Source organism: Mus pahari, chromosome 14 (genome assembly GCF_900095145.1).
Source record: "Mus pahari chromosome 14, PAHARI_EIJ_v1.1, whole genome shotgun sequence".
Classification (NCBI taxonomy): Eukaryota; Metazoa; Chordata; class Mammalia; order Rodentia; family Muridae; genus Mus; species Mus pahari.
Window position 1 is genome coordinate 83,081,248 of NC_034603.1, and position 22,738 is coordinate 83,103,985.

The 22,738-nt window shown below is 46.0% G+C and overlaps 2 protein-coding genes across 3 annotated transcripts in view; one reads left to right on the forward strand and one right to left on the reverse strand.

Moving 5' to 3' along the window:
- Nucleotides 1–11,345, reverse strand: part of Recql5 (RecQ like helicase 5) — a 39,209-nt gene extending 27,864 nt beyond the window's left edge. The window contains exons 1-6 of the mRNA XM_021212590.2: nucleotides 10,674–11,345; nucleotides 8,610–8,731; nucleotides 5,886–6,404; nucleotides 5,243–5,348; nucleotides 3,367–3,478; nucleotides 1,077–1,239 (exon numbers count right to left, since the gene is read on the reverse strand). Coding sequence (XP_021068249.1) covers nucleotides 1,077–1,239; nucleotides 3,367–3,478; nucleotides 5,243–5,348; nucleotides 5,886–6,404; nucleotides 8,610–8,731; nucleotides 10,674–10,803 — 1,152 coding nt within the window. The 5' untranslated portion in view covers nucleotides 10,804–11,345. The remainder of the gene's footprint in view (nucleotides 1–1,076; nucleotides 1,240–3,366; nucleotides 3,479–5,242; nucleotides 5,349–5,885; nucleotides 6,405–8,609; nucleotides 8,732–10,673) is intronic.
- A 173-nt stretch (nucleotides 11,346–11,518) lies between these two features.
- Nucleotides 11,519–22,738, forward strand: part of Sap30bp (SAP30 binding protein) — a 35,790-nt gene continuing 24,570 nt past the window's right edge. Inside the window, exons 1-3 of one of the 2 annotated variants that reach the window (XM_021213223.2) lie at nucleotides 11,519–11,663; nucleotides 13,418–13,527; nucleotides 16,056–16,103. In XM_021213223.2, the coding sequence (XP_021068882.1) occupies nucleotides 11,558–11,663; nucleotides 13,418–13,527; nucleotides 16,056–16,103 (264 nt within the window). In that variant the 5' untranslated portion in view covers nucleotides 11,519–11,557. The remainder of the gene's footprint in view (nucleotides 11,664–13,417; nucleotides 13,528–16,055; nucleotides 16,104–22,738) is intronic. The other variant, XM_021213224.2, reaches the window with a different exon arrangement.

Sequence of the window (22,738 nt, forward strand, 5' to 3'; positions counted from 1 at the left end):
TTTTGTAAATCTCTCTCTCTCTCTCTCTCTCTCTCTCTCTCTCTCTCTCTCTCTCTCTCTCTCTTAAGATTTATTTATTTATTTTATGTGAGTACACCATAGCTGTCTTCAGAATTTTTTCTATTTTTAAAGACTAGATGGCTTAGCGGGTAAGTGTGACTTGAACTATGTGCTGACAAGATGACTTAGCAGGTAAGTGTGACTTGATTGCCTTCAAAGCTGACAGCCTGAGATTGATGCCTAGGACCTAATTGATGGAACAAGAACTGACTCCTGCAGTTGTCCTGATGTCTACACACATCCAGTGGTGGTCCCACCACACCAAACAATGCGCACTAAAGAAGCCACCAGGCATGTTGGCCCACCCCTTTAATTCCAGCACTTGGAAGGCAACAGCAGATGGATCTCTGAGTTCTAAGTCATCTGCTCTAAAAAGTGAGTTCCAGGGTAGCCAGGGATACACAAGGAAACCTTGTCTTGAAAAACCAAATAAATAAATAAGCAAACAAATAAATCAAGATGATCTTTCTCTCCCAAGAACATAAACTATTTTACCCTTAATTTTAGTTATTTTGAGGTGCCAATCCTTCTGAAATTCATACCCATATCATATAGGAACCTAATTTTACCTTTTTCTCAGCATTGACTATTCAAGTCTCTCCTCTCCCCAATGACCTATAATGTACCTACCTCACACCATATTCTTTCTAGTTTGGGTCTGCTTTGGGCTTTCTATGAATAACTGTATAACCAGCAAAAAAAATTTTTAAATGGCTAAAGAAAAACCAGAGAACATGGAAAAACACTTATGTAACAAAGTTCACTAAATCAAGGCAAGAATGATTTTGGCTACATTAAAAAGCACACATACACAACAGTACTCAGCTAAGCTGAATGCTGACAAACATCTAACCCAGCTTGTCACCAGCAGCCTACTCTCCCTCTACACCATCCCCATGGGCATGCTTTCTAGGCAGGGATTCCCCTCCAGTTACACAGCTCTCCAGGATCAGCACGGGCTCTATGAATGGACTGGGGAGTTCGCACACCAAAGGCTTCTACTGCCCAGGACTTACCTGGAGTTTGGCTAGTTCCTTCCTGATAAGGAAGCTGACTTGGTCTCGGTCATTCCTAGAGTAATACAGGCGGCACCAAGATGGTTTGCCATCCCTGCCAGCACGGCCAGACTCCTGGTAGTAGCCAGCCATGGACTTGGCAATATTCCAATGAGCAACAAACCTGGAGGATGCAAAAGGACTTGATAGTGACGGAAGAGCTAAGTGTTCTGGGAGCAGTGCTCCTGCCAGAAGAGTTTGCTCCACAGTGGCCAGGTACAGAGGAACTAACACACAAGAGAGACAGATTCTGGAGTAAGTCACAGGCAGCTGGGTGAGACACCTGAGCCCCTCACAGGTCTCTCTGCCATAGAACAGCCCAACTTAGAGGCCATACCACAAGGTATGGGAGAAATTCTAGTAAATATGGCAAATTAAAAGGCTCAGAGCCAGGACTGAAGGGATCACTCAATGTTTAAGAGCACTGGCTTCTCTTCCAGAGCACAGGGTCTGAGTGCCAGCACCCTCATGGCAGCTCACAGTCTTCCATGACTCTAGAGACAGGGAATCCAATCTCTCGTGGTCTCTGCAGGTACCAGGCACACCAATAGTCCAGAGACACACATGCAGGCAAAATACCCATTCACAAAAAATAAAAATGGAAAACCAACAAAACCATTAAAGCTAGAGGCCAGGACAAATACTAGATTTAAGAACAGGCTGGATGTGTTGGTGCACCCCTTTAACTAGAGCATTCAGGAGATAGATCTGAAATTTTGAAGCCAGCCTCATCTACATGAGGTGGTCCAGGCTAACTAGACAGTTAGACCCTGTCTCAATAAATAAAGATCAGAGGCCAGAGAGATAGCTCAGCTGTTAAGAACTGTACTTCTCTTATAGAGATCCCAAGGCTTAATTATTAGTACCCATTTTGAGTGGCTCACAACCACCTATAGTTCCTGATCCAGATTTGCCATTTTTAGCCTGTATGGGTAATGCACTCACATGCACATGAACACACCATAAGATAAGAATAAAGTCTAAAAAAAAGGTAAAAATTGTGACTTCCGAGTTGTATGATCTTATTTTAGTCTTTGAAGAAGGAACAGGTGTTTATTAAGTACCTACTATGCATGAGTTACTATATCTGTTTCACTTGTTAGCATCACATGACTCTACAGATGATAAAGGAGATGGGAGAGGTAAGTGTATAAGAACACCCAGGAAGGGCTGGAGAGATGGCTCAGCGGTTAAGAGCACTGACTGCTCTTCCGAAGATCCTGAATTCAAATCCCAGTAACCACATGGTGGCTCACAATCATCCATAATGAGATCTGACGCCCTCTTCTGGAGTGTCTAAAGACAGCTACAGTGTACTTACATATAACAATAAATAAATCTTTAAAAAAAAAAAAACCCGGGCTGGTGAGATGGCTCAGTGGGTAAGAGCACCCGACTGCTCTTCCGAAGGTCCAGAGTTCAAATCCCAGCAATCACATGGTGGCTCACAACCATCCGTAACAAGATCTGACGCCCTCTTCTGGAGTGTCTGAAGACAGCTACAGTGTACTTACATATAATAAATAAATAAATCTTTAAAAAAAAAAAAACAAAAAACCCACCCAGGAAGGAAGAACAGAGCTAGGATCTGAGCCTAGGGTGTTTGCTCCTAATAAGCCCTGGCAGACTGGGGCTCAGCTCGATTCTATAACCTGTGATTTCTCACATGTACTGTTCTGTTAGTACCGTGACTAATTCCCATCAGTGACATGGTAAGGCTTAATGGCACGCATGTAGAAGTGCTCTGCAAATCATATAAGGCATTATTGATGGCACTAGGACAGAGGGCTTCAGGCAGTTGTCTAAAAGCTTTTTCCCTAAGTCAGTCCATGGCTGGAAAGAAAAATCCTCTCACGGAGTAGCTAGAGTGAGACTCAAGAGGCTCAGCTGAGCCCCAGCTCTTAGGGACGGGCAGTAAACAGTAACACGGGATGTTAGAAATGGGACCTTCCCCTTTGACTCTCCATAGGAGGAAGGTACGAACAGTTACTCCCTGCAGTTCTACCTGAAGGATGGAGTCAACCAGACTGTTAAGGGACAACCTGATAGCTTGCTGCCAGGTTCCCTGGGGTGGGGAACCATGACACTCAGAAACTAAGCATTCAGCCTGTCTAATAGGGATTTCCCCGGGAGGCTTCCCTCCTCGGTAGCACTAGGCATGCACAAAGACTTGGGACTTTGTACACAGGACTAGGCAATCCACCCGAAGCCAAGCCCTAACTGGGAAAAAAAGGCAAGAACCAGAACTTACCGGACATTAGCTTTGTCCACTCCCATCCCAAAACTGATGGTCGCAACAATTACAGGGACCTTCTCCTCCATCCACTCGTTCTGTATCTGTGTTCTATCAGACGCCTTCAGGCCTGGAAAGGAGGGGAAGGCAGTCAAGGAAAACTCACATCCCTGTGGGTTTAGTGGGTTTATCGTTGGGGCAGTGGGGAGTTATTCTGGGTGTGACAGTGTCCTGGACACTTAACCTATAACCTGGATCCATCACTTCTTATCTACAGGACCTTGGTACAGGAACTTAACTAAGGAAGAACTTAGCCAGCTAGGCATGGTGGTACATGTTTCATCTCAGTACTAGTACTGAGTTCTAGGACAGTCAGAGATACATAATTAGACCTTGTTTTAAAAAACTTAGCCCATGACTGGAAAAGAATATTTAATAAAAATGAGACCTAAGAACTTATGTCCATATGTCTCAAAAGTCTGAGGTCTAGATTTAATTTTTTTTTTAATAATATTGGGCCCACAAAAAAAAAAAAATCACCTCTGGCTAGAGAGAGGGTTGACTAGTTAAGAGTATGGCTGCTCTTCCAAAAGACCAGAGTTTGATTCACAGCACCTGCCACACCACATCCAGTAGGATCTGTGTGACAAGTTCCACAGACTGAGACAATTGACCTCAAAAGGGGGAGGCCTCCTAGAACCGGTTGTGGAACTCTTCGCTGGAGAAAAATTATTGAGCCATAGTTCTCATGACAATCTATCTGTTTTGTTTTCTCTTATTCCTTTTCTTATTTACATGTTCCTAGTAGCCTAGGCTAAGATCTTAAATGAGAATAATGGGAAAGAAACCATCCCTAGAGATGGGGCCATTAACATGACCTTATCCCCAGGGAAAACAACACTTTGCTTTCTAAATTATTTACAAAACTATGATGATAGATAAAAACTTTCCCAACAATAAAATTTCATACGGCTACATGTGTGTCATTGGAGGTGGGTTTTGGTATATGGTAAAGAAAGCCTTAATTAGAAAGAATTAAAATAGTTTAAATTTACGTATTGAAGATTTATTTAAAAATCAGGCACTAGATATTTAATAATTGACCATGGGGCTGGAAAGTTAGTTCAGTGGTTAAGAGCACTGACTGTTAAAGATTAACCTGCTCCTGGATATATGCCACTAGCCTTGGACGACAGTCCCCACTGAATACATCCTTTTAGAATTGTTATATTTTGATGGTTTATAATGATGTTACCTGTTCTGTTTGTGATTCACTGAACACATAGTTTCAAAGTTGTAATGCTTGGGTGATTTTTGTGTTTTACTGTGCCAAGTGATTTTTGTTGGTATTTGTGATTGTTTCACTGGATATAGTTTCTAAGAGTTGTAATGTTTGGCTTTTTAATGTATAAAATCCCCTGCTTGAGAGCTGCAAAATACACTCAGATTCGCACTGCCTCTGTGTTTGTTTCTGTTTGTCACCACCGAACCCTTACCCACCTAGCTTCGAGGACCCTCATTTCAGGGACCCCCATACCCGACTGGGGTGGTCTGTGGCAAGCACCCACATTACAATTCTCAACTATCTGTACTCCAGTATCAAGGGATCCAATGCCTGCTCTGGTCTCTGTGGGTACTAAGCATGCAAGTGGTATCCAGACAGCATGAAGGTAGGACACTCAAACACATAAAAACAAAAGCTCCTTGTCTGCCACTGGGTAGAGAAAGAACTCAAGAGTCACCGGTTTCTAGCTTTTAGTGGAATTAAGTAAATTACTTTAACTCTATATGAGTACCTAGAAATGGGTGACAGATCACCTGATATTCAGGACCCATTAAGGAGCACACTAAGAGGCATGTGGCGATGAAAGGGATGGAGAGGTGGCCCTCTTACCTGCATGGTAAGCCTTGGCACTCACACCCCTGCTGCTGAGCTCAATGGCCAGTTGTTCACAAGCTTCTCTAGTCCTGCAGTAGACAATGCCACAGCCAGAGGATGACTGCGCAGGAAGAGGTGGGAGGGAGTCAGTCAGGGGAAGGGTGGTACAATCAGCCCACTCGCTAGAGCACAGCACTCTTCAAAGCTCCACGCTCTCTCTCACCAATGTCCCCGTCTTCTCTGAGGTGGGACAGCCAACAGGGCTCATCACTTTGAAAATAAAAAAAAAAGCAAGACCAATCCTGGCATAGTGGTATTGTATGCCTTTAATCCCAGCAATAGGGACAAGGCTCTGAGTTCAAAGCCAAACTGATCTAAATTAGGGGGTTCCTTAACACCCAAGGCTACATAGTGAGACCTAGTATACAAAAAAAGGTGAGGGAAGACCAAATCCAAAATCCAAAATCCAAACTCCAGACTTTCTAATCCCCATCTCCTCTCTGAAAACCCTGAGTAGGCCTGCTAAACATGCAAGGACTGTTTACCTGTCTATCACAGTAGGATCTGGGACCAGAGAACCCCAGCTATGATAACTAGAAAACAGTAGCTGTGGCTGTGCTGCAGACAGCGCTCTGGACTCCATACCCCAGTACCTCACCCCGTTATCAGCTTTCTGTCCAAGAGCCTTAAGGCAGAAGTCCCTCAGATTGCCATAGACATCGGGAATCAGTTCCTTGAACTGCACATCATAGAAGAGGTTGGCCCGGAAGCAGGGAGTCTTGAAAGAGGCCACTGGTTGCTTCAAGTGCAGGGCAGCAAACACATCCTCTTGAACTTGTGGGGTGGCTGTAGCTGTCAGAGCCACGCATGGGCAATGTGCCAAGCGGGAACGTAGGGCACCCAGACGCAAATAGTCAGGACGGAAGTCATGTCCCCACTGGGAAACACAATGAGCTTCATCCACCACCAAGTAGGAAAGCAGGTTTCGGGACACGAGGGAATTCAGGGTGGGCTGGAAGGAAGCTGAAGCTGCCATCTCCGGGGTGATGTACAAAAGTTTGGTCCGAGGTTTGTCTCGCTCCAGGTCAGACAGCAGCTCTTTCCTCTCCTGTACCGAGAGCTTTGCGTTCAGGGAACTAACTTGTACCTTCAAGGCCAGCAAGTGGTCTACCTGGTCCTGAGAGTAAAGAAAAATATGGAGTGGAGCATCATGAGTCCTCAGGGCAATCAGCTCAGCCCCTCAACCATGGACCATGAAGGGCCTCCAGCTACCCTCCAATACGTTTTCTATTTGCCCAGCGGAAAGGATGGTAAAATGGAGGGGAGGACAGGCTCTGGGGTCAGATCTATGGTGGATCTATGGTGGCTCACTTAACTCCATTCCTTCTCATTCACCACATTCACCCTGCTGCCCACCACAGTAACTACCTGACAGGGTTGTGATGAGAATGAAATGAGACTTTGTTCCTTAAAGGTGAGATGGATTGGTGGTATAGGCTTGTAATCCTAGCACTTCAGATACAGAAACAAGAGGATCAGGAGTCTGAGGCCAGCCCCACCTATTTGTTAAGTTTGAGGCTAGTCTGGGCTATATGGGACCTTGCCTCAAAAGATAAAAAAGAACAGAATGAGGATGGGCGTGGTAGGTAGCACACGCCTTTAAACTCAGGAGGTAGAGGCAAGGTGAATCTCTTGAGTTTGAGGCTAGCCTGGGCTACATAACAACTTCCAGGATAGCCAAAGCTACACAGAGAGATCCTGTGTTGGGAAAAAGAAAAGGAAACAAAGAAGAGTGAGTGAACGGGTGCTCCCACTGCTGCTGCTCTCCACCTCTCTGCCTATATGGTTGGTGGCTCTTAGCCACGTGCCTGTGCTTCCTCAATCCTGCCCGCTCAGCTGCAGGCACTAAATATAGTCAGGGCGTCTGCAGGACTGACATGAATAAGTTTTAGTTTCTGTCTACCTCGTTTCTGTTGCACATCCCTGTACTGTGCCAAAATGAAATAGAACATCAGATGGTCCCCATATCAAATCATCAACTACCCACCCAGGAGAGGGAGTATATGCATGCATAGATATGGCCCAATACTTTTTGGGAACATAACAGAAGGAAGGAACCTCTAAACCAGAAGTGGCAGCATGTCTTTAATCCGGCACAGGGGTGAGATGGGGAGGGGGTGGTGTAGGCAGAGAATCTGTGAGTTCAAGGCTAACTTATATATGGAACTCAAAGGTCAGCCAGAGCTGCACGATAATACCTGTCTCAAAAAAAGAATAGGGCTGGAGAGATGGCTCAATAATGGCTCTTCCAGAGGTCCTGAGTTCATGAGCAGCTATATGGTGGCTCACAACCATCTGTAATGGGATTTGCCGCCCTCTTCTGGTGCATCCAAAGACAGCTACAGTGTACTTATATAAATAAAGTAAACAATTCCTTAAAAAAGAAAAGAAAATCATCAAAACCTCAGTAACTCCGCCGGGCGAGGTGGCGCACGCCTTTAATCCCAGTACTTGGGAGGCAGAGGCAGGCGGGTTTCTGAGTTCGAGGCCAGCTTGGTCTACAGAGTGAGTTCCAGGACAGCCAGGGCTACTACACAGAGAAACCCTGTCTCAAAAAAAAAAAAAAAACAAAAAAAAACAAAATCTCAGTAACTCATCGTGACTCAACATAGTGATATGCACTAGTGGAGAAATCTACATTTGGGTAGTAAAGAAACTCAATATGGTTACCTAGGCAAATCAGACAAGAGGCAAAGGCAAAACAGGGAAGTAAAATTTCTTTAACATGTGTGATGTGTGTGTGTGTGTGTGTGTGTGTGTGTGTGTGTGTTTTGCTTGCATTTATGTCTGTGTACCACATTGAGGCCTGGTGCCTGAGGCAGTGAGCCTCCACGTGGGTAAGAATTGAACCCTGATCCTTGCAAGAACAGCAAGTGCTCTTAGACCGAGCCAACCCTCTAGCCCAAGAGAGTAACATTCCCAGCTGTAAAATCCCTTCTCTTCAAGCTGGGCCTGGGATTTTATAGCTGGAAATTTTACACACTCAGAACCCCAGCATTCCTGAGGTAAGATGGCAAGATCGGAAGTTCAAAGGCAGCATAGGCTTAAAAAAAAAAAAAAAAGCCAATAAGATGGATCTACAGGTAATGGCATATGAATGAAGTGTATATGAAATAAATTGAAAGTAAAATTGGCAGGGGACAAAGTGAACTAACAGAAGGGAAGGGCAAAAAAGGGCAGGGGGGCGGAGGAGGGGTGTGCTCCAGGTGCAGTGTATGCTTTCCTGAAAACTGGGAAAGAAAATGGCCAAAGCAAACACGCAAACGCCCCTTGTCCCTCATCAACTTTTTGAGGTCTCATGTTCCCACCCTGAAAGACTCACCTGAATCAAGGCGATGAGAGGAGAGACTACAATGGTGATCCCATTGGCCAATAGGGCGGGGAGCTGAAAGCACAGAGATTTCCCTGCCCCTGTGGGCATGCACACAAACACATCCTTATCACCTGCAAAGACAGACAGCAGAGAACACGTCAACAGATCCTGTCTGCCTCTTGCACTAACACCTTTGAAGAAGTAATTTGTTTTCTTTATTATTATTTATTTATTTTGGTTTTTTGAGACAGGTTTCTCTGTGTAGCCCTGGCTGTCCTGGAACTCAATTTGTAGACCAGACTGGTTTCAAACTCTGAGATCCGCCTGCCTCTGCCTCCTGGGTGCTGGGATCAAAGGATTTTCACTACTTAACAGTGGCTGGCTTGGAATTTGCTGTTGACTGAGCTGGCTTTGAACTTGCTTGATCCTCCTGACTCTGCCTTCCAAATGCTGGGATTATAGGCCTGTCCAGCTAAGCCTGGCCCTGGTTGTTGTAAATCAAATGAGAATGTAGGAAAAACACCAAGCAGAACAAACGTTCACAGGAGTGTCTTGGTATAACGTTTGTTTCAATGTATTCCCTTCCCCACTCTTCCTATGTAAAAGACCTTGGGAGACCCAGACATTGAGAAAAACTGCTTCTAACAGTGATACTGTGATGGCTAAAGAAACTCCATTTTGTGCTAGGTGCCCATCTGTCTCTGACTCAATGTTTCTGGAAGATAAATTCCCACCCTGACTCCCTGACCCCGCTCAGGGACCTGCGGCGGTGACCTGTTATGCTATGACTAACTGTAGTTTGTGGCTTCTGTAACTTGCTTATGCAGACATTCAAGGACTATTTAGAGGTCACCTTGACTATCTAATCTTGGCAGCTTTGGGGGATTTTGCCTTTAAAAGCCCTTCTTCAGCCACCTCTGTGTAGCATGTCTCTGATTTGGGTTAGAGACTGTGGCCCTGCCAACAGCTTTACTAAATTTGGCTAATTACACTCTAAATTGAGTCTGGAAGTCTTTCACCATTGGTCCTTAACAATACTTAAATAAGGGTAGTAAAAGCAAAACAAACAAAAAGTTCTAAACAGAGCGTTCACTGGGTGTGGTGGCGCACGCCTTTAATGCCATCGCTCAGGAGGCAGATGCAGAAGGATCTCTGAGTGCCGGGCCAGTCTGGTTTATAAAGTGAATTCCAGCACAGTCAAGGCTACAGAGAGAAACTGTATTTCAAAAAAGCCAAAAAGTAAGAAAGCATTCAGGAGGTTTAGGTAGAGGAAGACAGGTCTCTGGGAATTTGAGGCCAGCCTGGTCTACATAGCTAGTTCTGAGCTATCTAAGAAGCCAAAGCTGCATGGTGAGAACCTGTCTAAAAAAAAAAATCAAAACAAGGCTTGAGCTGCTAGGATATGACTGTCTGAATTAGACATCCAGGGACGCAGAGTACTGGGCACGCCGGGGTAGACATGCAAAGCTATTTATCATTCAGTCCTCTGTTAATAAGTCTGTCATTGGTGACACTGCTGCTCCCATCTGGACAAGCTATCTCCACCTTACAGTATTATTAGTCTCTCCTTCTCTACCTGGAACTCAAGCGACTCCATCTTCAAGCAGAGAATTACCTAGGTCACTGATAAGATTAAGCATTACTGCCATCCTTGCTACTACATGCACAGGGACAAGAACGGGAATCTAGGAGCAGAAGTCAAAGACAAACTGTGAGTCTCGCTATGAAAAAAAACAGAAGTGTGAGTGGTTCTGTCCAAAATTTGTAGCAGGTTATGATAGCCCACACCTGTAATACCAGTACTTAATAATCTAGAGGCAGAAGGACCGGCTCAAGTTTGAGGCCAACTTGATGTATATAGGGAATTCCAGGCCGGCCAGGGCTACATAGACTATCAATAAACAAACAAACAGATAGATACCCAGCAAATACCCACCCCCCAGCTTTGGTCACGAAAGAATTCCAAACCAGTGGTTTCCAAAGATTGCCAAAGGGTGAGGAGGTAGGTGTTGTGCTACAGAGCTGCTACGGTACAGCCAGCAGTCTGCAAAAACAGGTCGCTTGGTATGTTACCTTTCACTACAGCCATGGTCGCACTCTCTTGTAAAGGTGTTTTAAAAGAATCAAAGCCAAAGACTTTCTTCAGGGTGCTCCGGACTCGCCGCTCCCGGTCGAAGGGAGTGGAGAAAGGACGGGTGCTCATCTTTGCAAAAAGCAGCAGCCAAAAGGTTAACGCAAAGGTGAGCAAAGGCAATCCCAAGAAACCCTCTGCTCCACTTTAAAATAAGGCCTGTTTCTCCTGCCGAATAAGCTGCTATGTTACACTCAAAGAGCTCATTCTCCAGCAGTAAAAGTGAAGGCTGAATTGCTTCACGCAGTACATCCCTGAGGGAATCAACGTTACTTCTCCCTTTAATGAAAATAAAAACAACGAACTTTGCAGGTCAGGAGAACAGAACTAGAAACCGGACCATAACAAAGCCCACACACGTCCTCAAAGCCGACTGGAGAACTTGGAATCCTTTTTCTAGGGTCCTTGTTCTAGAAGCGAAGCCACGGAGACCATTCATCTAGGACGCCGACCCCCCGTCCTCCTCTGAGCCCCCACGTCCACAGCTCTCGCCCTCCGCCAGTCAAATGCTCCCCACGATGTCAGACCCCAGGCTTTTTTCGGTTGTCTCTGCAGCTTTTCAAAGAGCACAACTCCCTAACCCGAACTCAGAAGCCAAACCGCCGGAGAAGTCAGCGAAGTAGAAGCCGCAAGACCTTACTTCCGTCCCGTGCTGATGACGTTACCAAGAGCTGAGCATAGGGGCGGAGCCATGCCCAGAAGCGGCCCTTTTGATTGGTTGTCATTCGGGCGCGGCGTCTCCTGGGATCCGGAAGAAGTTGGTTTTCTCGCCCCTAAATCGGCTTATGAGTCATAGGCCTGAGCCACACCGTGCTGTGGGAATAAGATGGCGGGGAAGAAGAACGTTTTGTCGTCTCTTGCAATTTATGCGGAATATTCAGACCCTGAATCTGATGGCGAAACTGGAGTCGACGCTGTGGGCGGTGCGGCTGGTGAGACTTGAGCTGGAAAGGAGGGAGATCTGTCATGTTTACCAAATACTGCCTCTCTAGCGGGGCTTGGGGAGGAGATGCTCTTTGTGCTCTAGGTATCGCATCCTGGAACCCCGAAGCGCAGTGGATGTCCTAGGTCAGACAGCATTAGAACCTCTAGTGCAGTACGAGTGATCTTTCTTTCTGCGATCCTCTGTGCAAGGCAATATGCCGCCCGAGGGTGGACCAAGGGGGGCCGCATCAGTCGAGACCTCCCTGTCTCGTTGGGGAAGAGAGGAGTGAAATGTACCTGGAGGATGATAAGACTTGTGTTTCGTTAAGTTGGTAACTTTTTAGGAATCGTTTCTTCTAAGTCTGCCGTAGAGTTTTTAAAAATGCATCTCTCCATAGCTTTTTCATAGGATATGCTGGACATCCTTAAGCCTTTTAAGGCTCTAGGGTGATTCTGGTTTTTGGTGAGTTTGCAAAGCCTGTCAGTCAGTAATTCTGTTGTCCTCAGACTGCAAACCACCTTGGGAACAGATTTCTCGAAGGAAGCAAATTCCCTGATATACCAGAGCTTTGGGTCTTCTCATCTGCAAAGTAGGGGCAAAACAATGAGGAAGACAGTCTTGTGCATAGAAGGCGTTTTTGAGGATGCATATGACACAAGATAGAGATGTGTATGGTATGTCAAAACAGGAGTTTAAGCCAGGGTTTGGTAGCCTTTAATCTCAGCACTTGGGAGGCAGAGGCTGGCGGATTTCTGAGTTCGAGGCCAGCCTGGTCTACAGAGTGAGTTCCTGGACAGCCAGGACTACAAAGAGAAACCCTGTCTGGAAAAACCAAAACAAAACAGGAGTTTAAGTAACCATCTGGGCTGGTTCAAAGAGGGGAAGACTTTAACTTCCCTAATAGGCAAACAGTGTGTACTAGACCCCCAACCCTCGGAACTGCTGGGAATCAAACCCAGGGCCTTACACTTTTTGAAAGCACCCCACTACTTTGTTACTTCCCCAGCCTGAACTGAAAGTATTAGAACATGAATTTAATGTTTGGTTTTCTTTTCATATATGTCTATACATATGGAGTGGGCCATGCCTGTGAGCTCTGCCCATGGTGGGCAGAGGGAGGCATCAGCTCTTCTGAAGCTGGCATTTGTGAACTGCCTGCTGTGGGTACTGGAAACCAAACTCTCAAACTTAAAAAGATCTGCCTGGCACTGTCTCCAGAGAGCTAGGATTAAAAGCATGGGACACCAAACCCTGTACATTATGCACTCATATAACAGCCATCTTCCAATACCCCTGTTCTTGTTTGTTTTGAGATAGGATCTCCCTCTAGTCCTGGCTGTCCTGGAACTCACTCTGTAGACCAGGCTGGCCTTGAACTCAGAGATCCTCCTGCCTCTGCCTCTGCCTCCCGAGTGCTGGGTTCAAAGGTGTGCACCGCCATTCCTGGCACAACCCCCGGTCTTTTTTTTTTTTTTTTCTTCCTCCCCCACCCCCCAAGGTGAGGACAGAACTCAGAGCTCTACCACTGAGCTAAATCCCCATCCCCCAACCCCTGGTCTTAATTGTTCTTCCTAAGTACAAATTCAGTCTGGGCCTATAACCACCTACTTGAGACTTAGCTTTCCTTTTTAAGTTCAGAAATAATCTTGGCCATTCAATTTTCAGAAACATTTTTACATCTCTCTCTCTCTCTCTCTCTCTCTCTCTCTCTCTCCCTCCCTCCCTCCCTCCCTCCCTCTCCCCCTTTCTCTCCTCTTTCAGAGGAGAAAGGTGGCTTGGTATCTGACGCCTATGGAGAGGACGACTTCTCTCGCCTAGGGGGTGATGAGGATGGTTATGAAGAAGAGGAGGACGAGAACAGTAAGCAGTCGGTGGGTAAATCTTCCAGATCCAGAGCTGTTGAAACACTATTCCATTCCGCGGTCAACTCTGTCCCTTTTCCCTTTTGGTTTGGAACCAGTTGGTACCAGTTGAGGATGTAGCTCATGGGAGAGTGCTTTGCCTAAGCATGTCAAGGACTTGATCCCCAGCACCACAGAAAGAAGGAAAAGAGCTGAGTTGTTTGGGTGGTAGTAGCTCTTTTTGAAAGTTAAGTTGTTTTGTTTTCACGTGGACCACATTGTCTTAGCTTTTGATTTGTTTTGCATTTTTTAAGATGGGGTCTTATGAAGCCCACACTGATTCTAAACCTTTTATCCCTGAGCTCCAGCTCCTCTGTGTCAGCTTCTTGAGAGCTGGGGTTATAACTATGTTGCACTAGGCCTAGCTTGGTTACTTTCGTAACCTTAGTATCAGTGGGTATTTTATGTTGCTTTGTGAGTTTAACTAATCTTCCCACTTGTATAAATGTGTTTGTCCTAACTAGTGTGTCACTTACATATCTGTGATCAACTTTGTATTAAGTTGGGGTTAGTACTTCACTTTGTAACAAGGTAAGGAAGGGAAGTTTTCTCCCTGTCATCCACACTTTGGATTCTTTTGTTATATTCCATTGGTGTTTTTGTCAGAGTCCCCTGGTTCTTCCAGAACTTCCTTGAAGTTAAGTAGGTGCAGGTAACAAAGAAAGGAGGACTGTGTCCTTATCAAGGTGAGAAGCATCTGATGGTACACAGCCACCTGAGCAGGATGACTTGGAATTTTAAAGTCTGGAAGGGGAAGAGGCAAGGAAATTCAAGCTGTTGCTAAGCACAAAAAGGCATCTAAAATTGAATTTGGATCTTGAATCTGGCATAGTAAAAGCAGCGGTCATTGAAACACTCACAGCATGCTTTATTTTGTTCTTCATGTTGTTGTTTGGGTTTTTTGTTTGTTTGTTTGTTATATGTTGATATGTAAAGGCTAGCATATAACATTTACATAGAATGTTTTTTAAACTAGGTTTAATGGTCCATGTCCTGCAAATATTCTAGCATTCAGGGTGCTAAAGCAAGAAGATTGAAGATTTAAGAGTATATTCCTGTTTCAAATAAGTAAAAATAAAGACTGGGGATGTGGCTCAGTGGTACAGCGATAGCACTTGCCTAGCATTTGCAGGACCCTGGGTTTGATCCCCAGTACCACATAAAAACGCAAATAAAACATTTCACAGAATGTATTTTGTATTCCCTTTTGAGAATTCTTCATGCCTTTATCCCACCCATCAGTGATAATTCAGAGTTGAATAAAATTGCTAAGAAAACTTGTGGAAACTGGAGTGTGTGTGTGTGTGTGTGTGTGTGTGTGTGTGTGTGTGTGTGTCTGAGTAGTAGTAGTAGTAGTAGTAGGGGTAAAGCCAGAGAGTTGTTCCCCAGCATCAACAACAGCTATTAGTCATAGTGGTTCACAGCCTGTAACCCCAGCATGAAATGAGGGTTACAAGTTCAAGGTCATCCTTAGCTAGAAGGAAGGTAGCTTTGTTAAGTTTTTTTACTTTCCGTGTGTGTGTGTGTGTGTGTGTGTGTGCGCATTGTGTGTGTGTGTGTGTGTGTGTGTGTGTGTGTGTGTGTGTGTGTGCATGTGTTATTAAAATACTAACCCACATCTACTTTCTGTCATATTCAAACTATGTATGATATTTTAGTTTTCCCCAGTGTGGATACTGGGGACTGTGCGAGCATTCTTCCAAGCTCCATCTTTGACTGTGTAGTTGGCTTCATTTTGAGAGAGCACCATAGGTGGCATTGCATTGCAAGCTTTTGCTTCCCTGGCACCGTCCAGGGCACTTGTCTAAAAACCATCGAGGTGGAGCTTGTTTGTGTTAACATCTGGAGTGCCATGTTGTGTTTGGGATAAAGTGTAGTAAGTGGTTCACATCTGCTTCTTAGCTTTTGGCCTTATGGAGTTGTAGGCTTACATTGGAGAATTCAGTACTCCCATGGTTTTGACTCAGGCAGATCTCCTTTGGGTAAGGAAGAGGGCTGAGAACAGTGGATCAGTGGCAGTCATGTGAGCACCCCAAAAGGCTGGCCCTCGCCCTTTAGTTCCCCCTCTCCTGGTCACTTGGTCTGGTGATTTGATGCCCACCTTCCTGTCAGTGCTTATGGCTTGAGGTGCCACCTGACTGGTGAGCAGTGTGGTGGTTGTGGGTATGAATGTAGAAGTGGTAAGAGAATTCATAACCTTGGCTTAAATAACCGCGGAACATGTTGCATCTTCCCTCTCTTCACACAGTTTCCTTCAGGAATTTTCACTGATGTAGATGATGGCACCATGATTTTGAGCTGCTGATCCCCCACCCCCTCCAAAACATCTCCTTTTCCTTTCTCTCTCTCTAGTTCTGGGTTGTGTGGTAGGGAAGGGTTCTTGGTGGGGTGACTCCGGCTAGGAAAACAGTCTGTTTACTCCAACCGCTGGTTATGTGTGTAAGACAACGCAGGCCCACTCCTTTTAAGTTTAATCCTCTAAATTCTTTGTCTTGTAGGAAGATGACGATTCAGAGACTGAAAAACCTGAGGCTGATGACCCAAAGGTATTTGGTGTTGGCTGTGGCGGGTGGCTGGATTCAACCAAGGCTTTTAACATTCTGACTCAGGTCAAACATGGGGTCAGGATCTGTCCCACTAGCACACAGAATGGACATTTTCTGGGATCAGGCCAGTTTAATGAAGACCCTTAAGGCCACTAGGAATTCCTGAAGCTTGAGATAAAAACCACAAGAGGCCAGTCTGGGTCCTACAGTCCATACACGCTTAAGTCCAGCCTAGTTTTCCCAGGTATGTGCAAGTCACGCACACACATGGTCTTTTTTGAAGCAGCATTCCTTCTCATAGGTCTGTCCAGAAGCCGCTGAGGGTAATTAGTGGCTCTTGTCGCAGTCCTAATGCTCCTGTGGTAATGAAGGCCCAGGAGTTTGGAAATGTACCTTTTGCAGAGTCATGCTTTATAATGCAGACATCTCCCTTGGAGGAGTAGATACCACATTTCACAGTTGCAAGCTGCTCTGAAATAAGCCCACACCATCAAGGGTGCATTAGTGACACCTAGGAGACTTAAGCCTGGTTGTAATATAAAACAGTAGTCTCATGCCCTGTACATATGCAAATCCAGAGCTTCTCACAGTCTTTATTTAAAATGGTATATTTACATATGACCTATACATATATAACACACGTTAATATGATTCCCCCTGCTAGTTCCAGATTATCTCAAATTATTGTTACACTGTATTGTTCAGAAAACGATAAAAAAAAATCTCATGTTCAACGCAGATGCAATTTAAAAAAAGAAATTAAACCATAGCTGTTTGAATTCGTAGGTGTGAGCTATGGAAGGGGGCAGTGTATCTGCTGAATATATAGCATGAGCCATTCCATCATCAGATATGGCTGTGCAGCCATTGGTATAGACTCAGAAAGACTGCAGAAGACTCGGAATGTGTTTTACTGAGGATGCAGGAGTAGACAGTGTGGAGCCCAGAAACCATGTGCAAACTATTTTTTGTGCAGAGTAAAAAACCCAGGCTAAGAACTGGCCTGGCAGGAGAGTATGGGGCAGGCTTATGGTTTAAGACTAAAGGCCACCTAGAGAAGTTGGCATGTACTTGGCTGTCATCACTATTCAGTACTGTGATCCCAGCAGCAAAAGTTTTTTTTTTTTATGTCATCTTTTTTATTAGGTATTTTCTTTATTTACATTTCAAATGTTATCCCCTTTCACCTCCAAAAACCCCCTATCCTTTCTCCCCTCCCCCTGCTCACCAACTCACCCACTCCCACTTCCTGGCCCTGGCAGCCCCTTATACTGGGGCATAGAGCCTTCAGAGGACCAAGGCCCTCTCCTCCCATTGATGACCGACTAGGCCACCCTCTGCTATGTATGCAGCCGGAGCCAACAGCAGATGCTTGAGGAAAGGTACATCTTTGTGAGAGGGGAGCCCTGTGGAACACAGAAGACTTACTGCCCTCTGGAAGAGCAGGAAATAAAGAACAGGACACACACACACACACACACACACACACACACACACACACACACGGGTGTCCACTGATGCCAGAAGAGGTGTCACTTTCTGGAACTAGAGTTAGAGTTGGTTGTGAGCTGTCAGCTGTGTGCTAGGAGTTGAGCTCTTCTGCAAGAACCGCAAGTGCTTTTAACCTCTGAGCCATCTCCCCAGCTCTGTTGGATTTATATGAGAGGATTTTGTTGTTCTAAATTTTTGATTTGAATAATTCTAAGAGGACAGACATATTGCTAGAGCAGGTCTTGTAGTTTATCTTCTATTTGTTAAGCTAATGAGTTGCATCATGGCTGTCTGTCCACTAGATGGCACTCTCTACCTTAAGGATCTAATTTTAACTGGTTATGTAGGGGCTTTCAAAACATTTGGTTTCCTGACACAGCTTGAAAATGCAGATCCCAAGGAGCTTCTGCTCATTGTATATATCGATATCTTAGAAGTTCAACTGAGATGCAGACTCTGACTTCAGCATGGGGCAGGATGTAGCCTGAGAGCCTTAGAGCTCCAGGTTCAATGAAAGACCTTATCTCAGACAATCAGGTGGAGAGTAATGTAGGAGGATCCCAGACTCCTACCTCTGACCTCCATGTACACACGTGCAGACAACACACACACACGCATGCATGCAACCATGTGAACACTCAGAAACTTAATTGGTAGTTTGCTAAAACAGTTGCTCTATTCTACTGTTTGTGTGTGTGTGTGTGTGTGTGTATGTATGCATGTGTGTGTGCATGTGTGTATATGTTTGTGTGTCGTGTGCGTGTGTGTGTGTCTGTCTGTCTGTCTGTCCTGCAAGACAGGCTGTATCTGTAGCCCTGGCTGTTCTGGAATTTATCTGTACAGCAGATCTGTCTGCCTCTGCCCCTCTGCCCCTCTGCCTCTCTGCCTCTCTGCCTCTCTGCCTCTGCCTCTGCCTCTGCCTCTGCCAGGATTGCACCACTACTCCCAGCTGTTTTGGTTTTGAGAGAATCTCACAGGCTAAAGCCCAGGCTGGCCTGGAATGCCCAGTATTCCAGGCTGCTCTCAGATTCTCAGTAATCCTCCTGCCTCAGCCTCCCAAGCACAAGCCACAGTGCCCAACCTCTGGTGCGTCTCTCAACACTTCGGTAGGCCTTTTACCATGGATGATTTCCCAACACCAGACCAGAGCCTCGGTTTCTCTTCTCTGGGAATGGGCATCATGATGAAATCTGCCTCTTTCGTTTGATGAGGCTTAAAGTAGTGCTGGGTGCCTGCGGTTGGTAGTATCCGCTGCCTCTACTCACTTCCCAGGCTGGTTAGCCAATGTCGTTGACTACAGAATAGCGAGGCCTGTGCTTGGAACCTCAGTGTGGTGAGAGGAACAGGCATGAAGGTGAGGGCACTAAAGAAACAGGGCGGGAGGGCTCTGAAACGGCGGGCAGGCAGGCATGCTGTGGTGTGTGAAAGCTGGGAGGGAGGGCAGTGACAGCCGGATGCAGACCTGAAACAGCACAGAGCTAAATGGAAGGTTTGCTGTCATACAATGGAGACTTTTCTGTCATCTCTAGCCAAAATGGTTTGAGTTATTCATAAGGTAGTAATCTCACTGTTTTGTAGAAGATTTTTAGATGCATGTAAAGCCAGCTTGATCATCTACATAGCAAGTTCGAGGACAGCCAGGCCTACACAGTGAAACCCTGTCTCAAAAAATTAAAAATAAATAAATAAAAAGGATTTGTCATTAATATTCTAGTTTGTGGGTTGTGTTGAGGTTGAACAAATCCCCAAAGGGTTTGAGACTCCCCGGAGAGGAGAGGTTATGGGAGAGGGCAAAGTTGAGAATTCTCTTGCTGCTGTTAGCAAGCTAACATAGTGCACACACCTTTAATCTCGGTGCTCGGGAGACAGAGGCAGGTGGACCTAATGAGCTCAAGCCAGCCTGCTCTATAGAGCAAGTTTCAAGAATACATTTTGAGAGCTTGTCTCCAAAAAACCAAAGTAAAAGAAACAAAAAAGGCCGAGGCCCACTCCTTTAATGGAGAACTCTGGGAGGCAGAGGCAGGTGAGGGAAGTCCTGGTCTACAGAGTGAGTTCCAGGACAGCCAGGGCTACACAGAAAGCCTGTCTCGGAAAAAAAAAAGCCAAAAACAAAACAAAACAAAAAAGCGAAAAGGTACCAAGACTAGAAATGGCATTTTTGTTTGTCTTGCTCCTTTATGTTTTAAACCTTTGTTATTATTGTGTGTGTGTCTAGCTGTGGAGGCAGGGGTATGTTGTGCGTGTGCACATGCAGAGGCCACAGAACAGCTCTGGAACCACTTCTCTGCATATGTTATGGGGTTGAGTGCAGGTCATCGGGCTGGAACAGCATGGGTCTCTGCCAAGACCCCACCTCCTGGTTCCTGTTACTTTGTTCTGTGAGACAGGGTCTCACTGTAGCATAGGCTGGCCTCAGTCTGCCCACCCTGCTGCCTCAGCCTTTGGAGCACTGGGACCTAGTTTTGCCACTCTTGACACCTGGAGCAGCTCCTGGGTGCAGTCCCCTGCATTGAAGTGAATGAGACTCTAACTCCAGATCCACCTATACGGGACCCTTTGGTCTTCGTCAGTCTGAGATAGAAAGGCCCAAGTTACAAATCAGAGAAGGGGGGCAACTTGGTATGCCAAGAGAAGCTAAACACCTGCATGCTTCTAACCCATGCTTGCTTTCCTTGGTGTCTGGTCTCACCTCAGTAAGCAGTCGCCTTATGTGCTTTGATCACTCCACAGAAGGTGGTGCTGCTGTCCTAGAAACCATCAGACTAGCTGTGGCAGTCCTCTGACAGTGCCGCACTCAGGGGCACCCAGTGTCTCCAGTGTGCCTCTGTCCATTTGCCTTTGGTGCGTGAGCTCCCCGCATGCCTCTGTCCTCTGTCCACACTCTACCCCCTTTGTTTATTTTTCTTCCAATCCTGCAGTTCCTGTGGATAGAAGCATCTCCCCTTGCTGTCCCTGGCACACCTTCCATTGAAAACAGGCAGGGACGGATGACCTGGGACAAGAAAGGGCAAGCAGTCTGCTGCCACTGTCAGGGAGGGCCTGAGCTTGCAAGCTCCCTGGGGTCTTTGGTCCAGGCTCTGTGGTAGGGAAAGAATTCTGGCCTTTCTAGGTGCTGACATTGAAGAGGGGAAATTGTGGCATTTTTGAAAGAGGTGTGTATGATCCCAGTTAAATCAAAAGAAAACATTCTTAAAATCCTTAGAGCCCAAGCTGGGTGTGGTGGCTAATTCAGAAGGATAGGGCAGGAGGGTCACAAATTTGAAGCCAAACTGGTCTAAACAGTGAAACCCTGCCTTAGAAAAGATTTGGCAGGACATGATGGCACACCCCTTTAATTCCAGCAGAGGCTAGTAGATCTGTGAGTTCCAGGCCAGTGGGGACTCCACAGTCAGACCCTGTCACAAGATTTAAAATGATGAGATTGATGGGGGAGTTGGTAACTAAAGAAAGGTTTCACCGGGCACGGTGGCACCACCTCACCCAGCTCAGCAGACTGTGATGGCCACTTTGCGGGGTCTTATGAGGTGAGGGAGGGAGGGAGGGAAGGGGTTCCCAGGGTGAAGTGAAGCATTCAGGGCCATCCAGCCTTCAGTGTAGCTGAGTGTGTGTGTGTGTGTGTGTGTGTGTGTGTGTGTGTGTGTCTGTCTATCTGTCTGTCTGTCTGTCTCACAGACACACACACACACACACACACACACACACGGTGAAGACATCCTGCTGGCCGTGTGTTCTCAGCTCATGGAACTCGGTACTTTTGTTCACATAGTTCCTAGACAAAGAAGTGCTTCACAGTTCTCTGTCTTAAACAGTTAGCTGCAAACAATAAGCATTGCTCTTCTCACGGTTCAGCTGCTGCTTAGAAAAACAGATGGTGTGTGAGGTGTCATGTCGAGGGTTTCCTGAGAGAGCTTGCAGCATCTTGCAGCCTGTTTGTTTATGTGTTAGGATGCTGGGTGCTTTGGTGCACAGGTTGAAACTGCAGTGGTAGATAGTCTTGGAATTGGGCTGAGGGAGATGTAAGTCCCCTGTGCCTTCAGGAGCCCAGCTCAGCCATGCCAGTAGCTCTCGGCCTCCGTCCTGAAGTGGTCTGGGGCTCATGGTTGTTGAGTGTTGAGACTATGTGTGGATGGACAGTATCGGGTAGTCCCAACTTATTACTAATAGGCATTGATACTTCAAATTGTATTTTTAATTGTAAGTGTGTGTGTGTGTCTTTGTGTGTGTGTGTTGGTGTGCTCATGAGCACAGGCCCCTCAGAGGCCAGAAGGCAGCACTGGGTGCCCTAGAGCTGGTTTCCTGCGGTTGTGAGCTGCCTGACTTGGTTGCTAGAAGTCAAACTCTGACCCTCTGCAAGAGTAGTGCGGGCTCTCAACCCCGGGGCCGCCTCTCCTGCCGTACCGTTGCTCTCTTGAAGTATCTGAGTCAAGGCTAGGAGGTGAACGATGCATAAAGAGCTTATTTCCCAGGAGTTCATTGTTAATTGAACCTTGGGAAGAACATTCGCTGCCAGCAGTTACATGGGGACAGCACCCCAGGTGAAGTCTGTTCTCTGTCCACCACCCAGATGGAGACTGCTGGGTCTGCTGTGGCCTGTGCAGGTCTACAGAGCTACAGATCTTTCTGGCTGGGCTCCCGTGTGCTCACTACACCAGTCAGGGCTCTGCAGTCTAACAGGGTGACTGGAGGAAGCTGTGACCGTGCTCCATTCGCCTCCATTGGCCACTTGTGTCCTTTGTTGCTTTGCTCTTAGAAAACCCTGAGAAGTAAGCCTTAGACCTTAAGTCTGTCAAGGCTGTAATCCCATAACTTAACTTGGAAGGCTGAGGTAGAAGCGATCCTTCATTGCTATGACTAAGAGGCCAGCTTGGACTATGTGATAAAATACAGGTTAACTGGTCTACAGAGTGAAGCACTATCTCAAACAAAGAAACAAACAACCTTAAATTTAAAAATTAAAAACAAAAACCAGAATTGTAAGATAAATAAGGCAGTAAACGTATGTATCTATGCAAACATTTCTAAATAAAAAATGATTTCAAAAGAAAGCTGGCCGGGCATGGTGGCGCACGCCTTTAATCCCAGCACTCAGGAGGCAGAGGCAGGTGGATTTCTGAGTTCGAGGCCAGCCTGGTCTACAAAGTGAG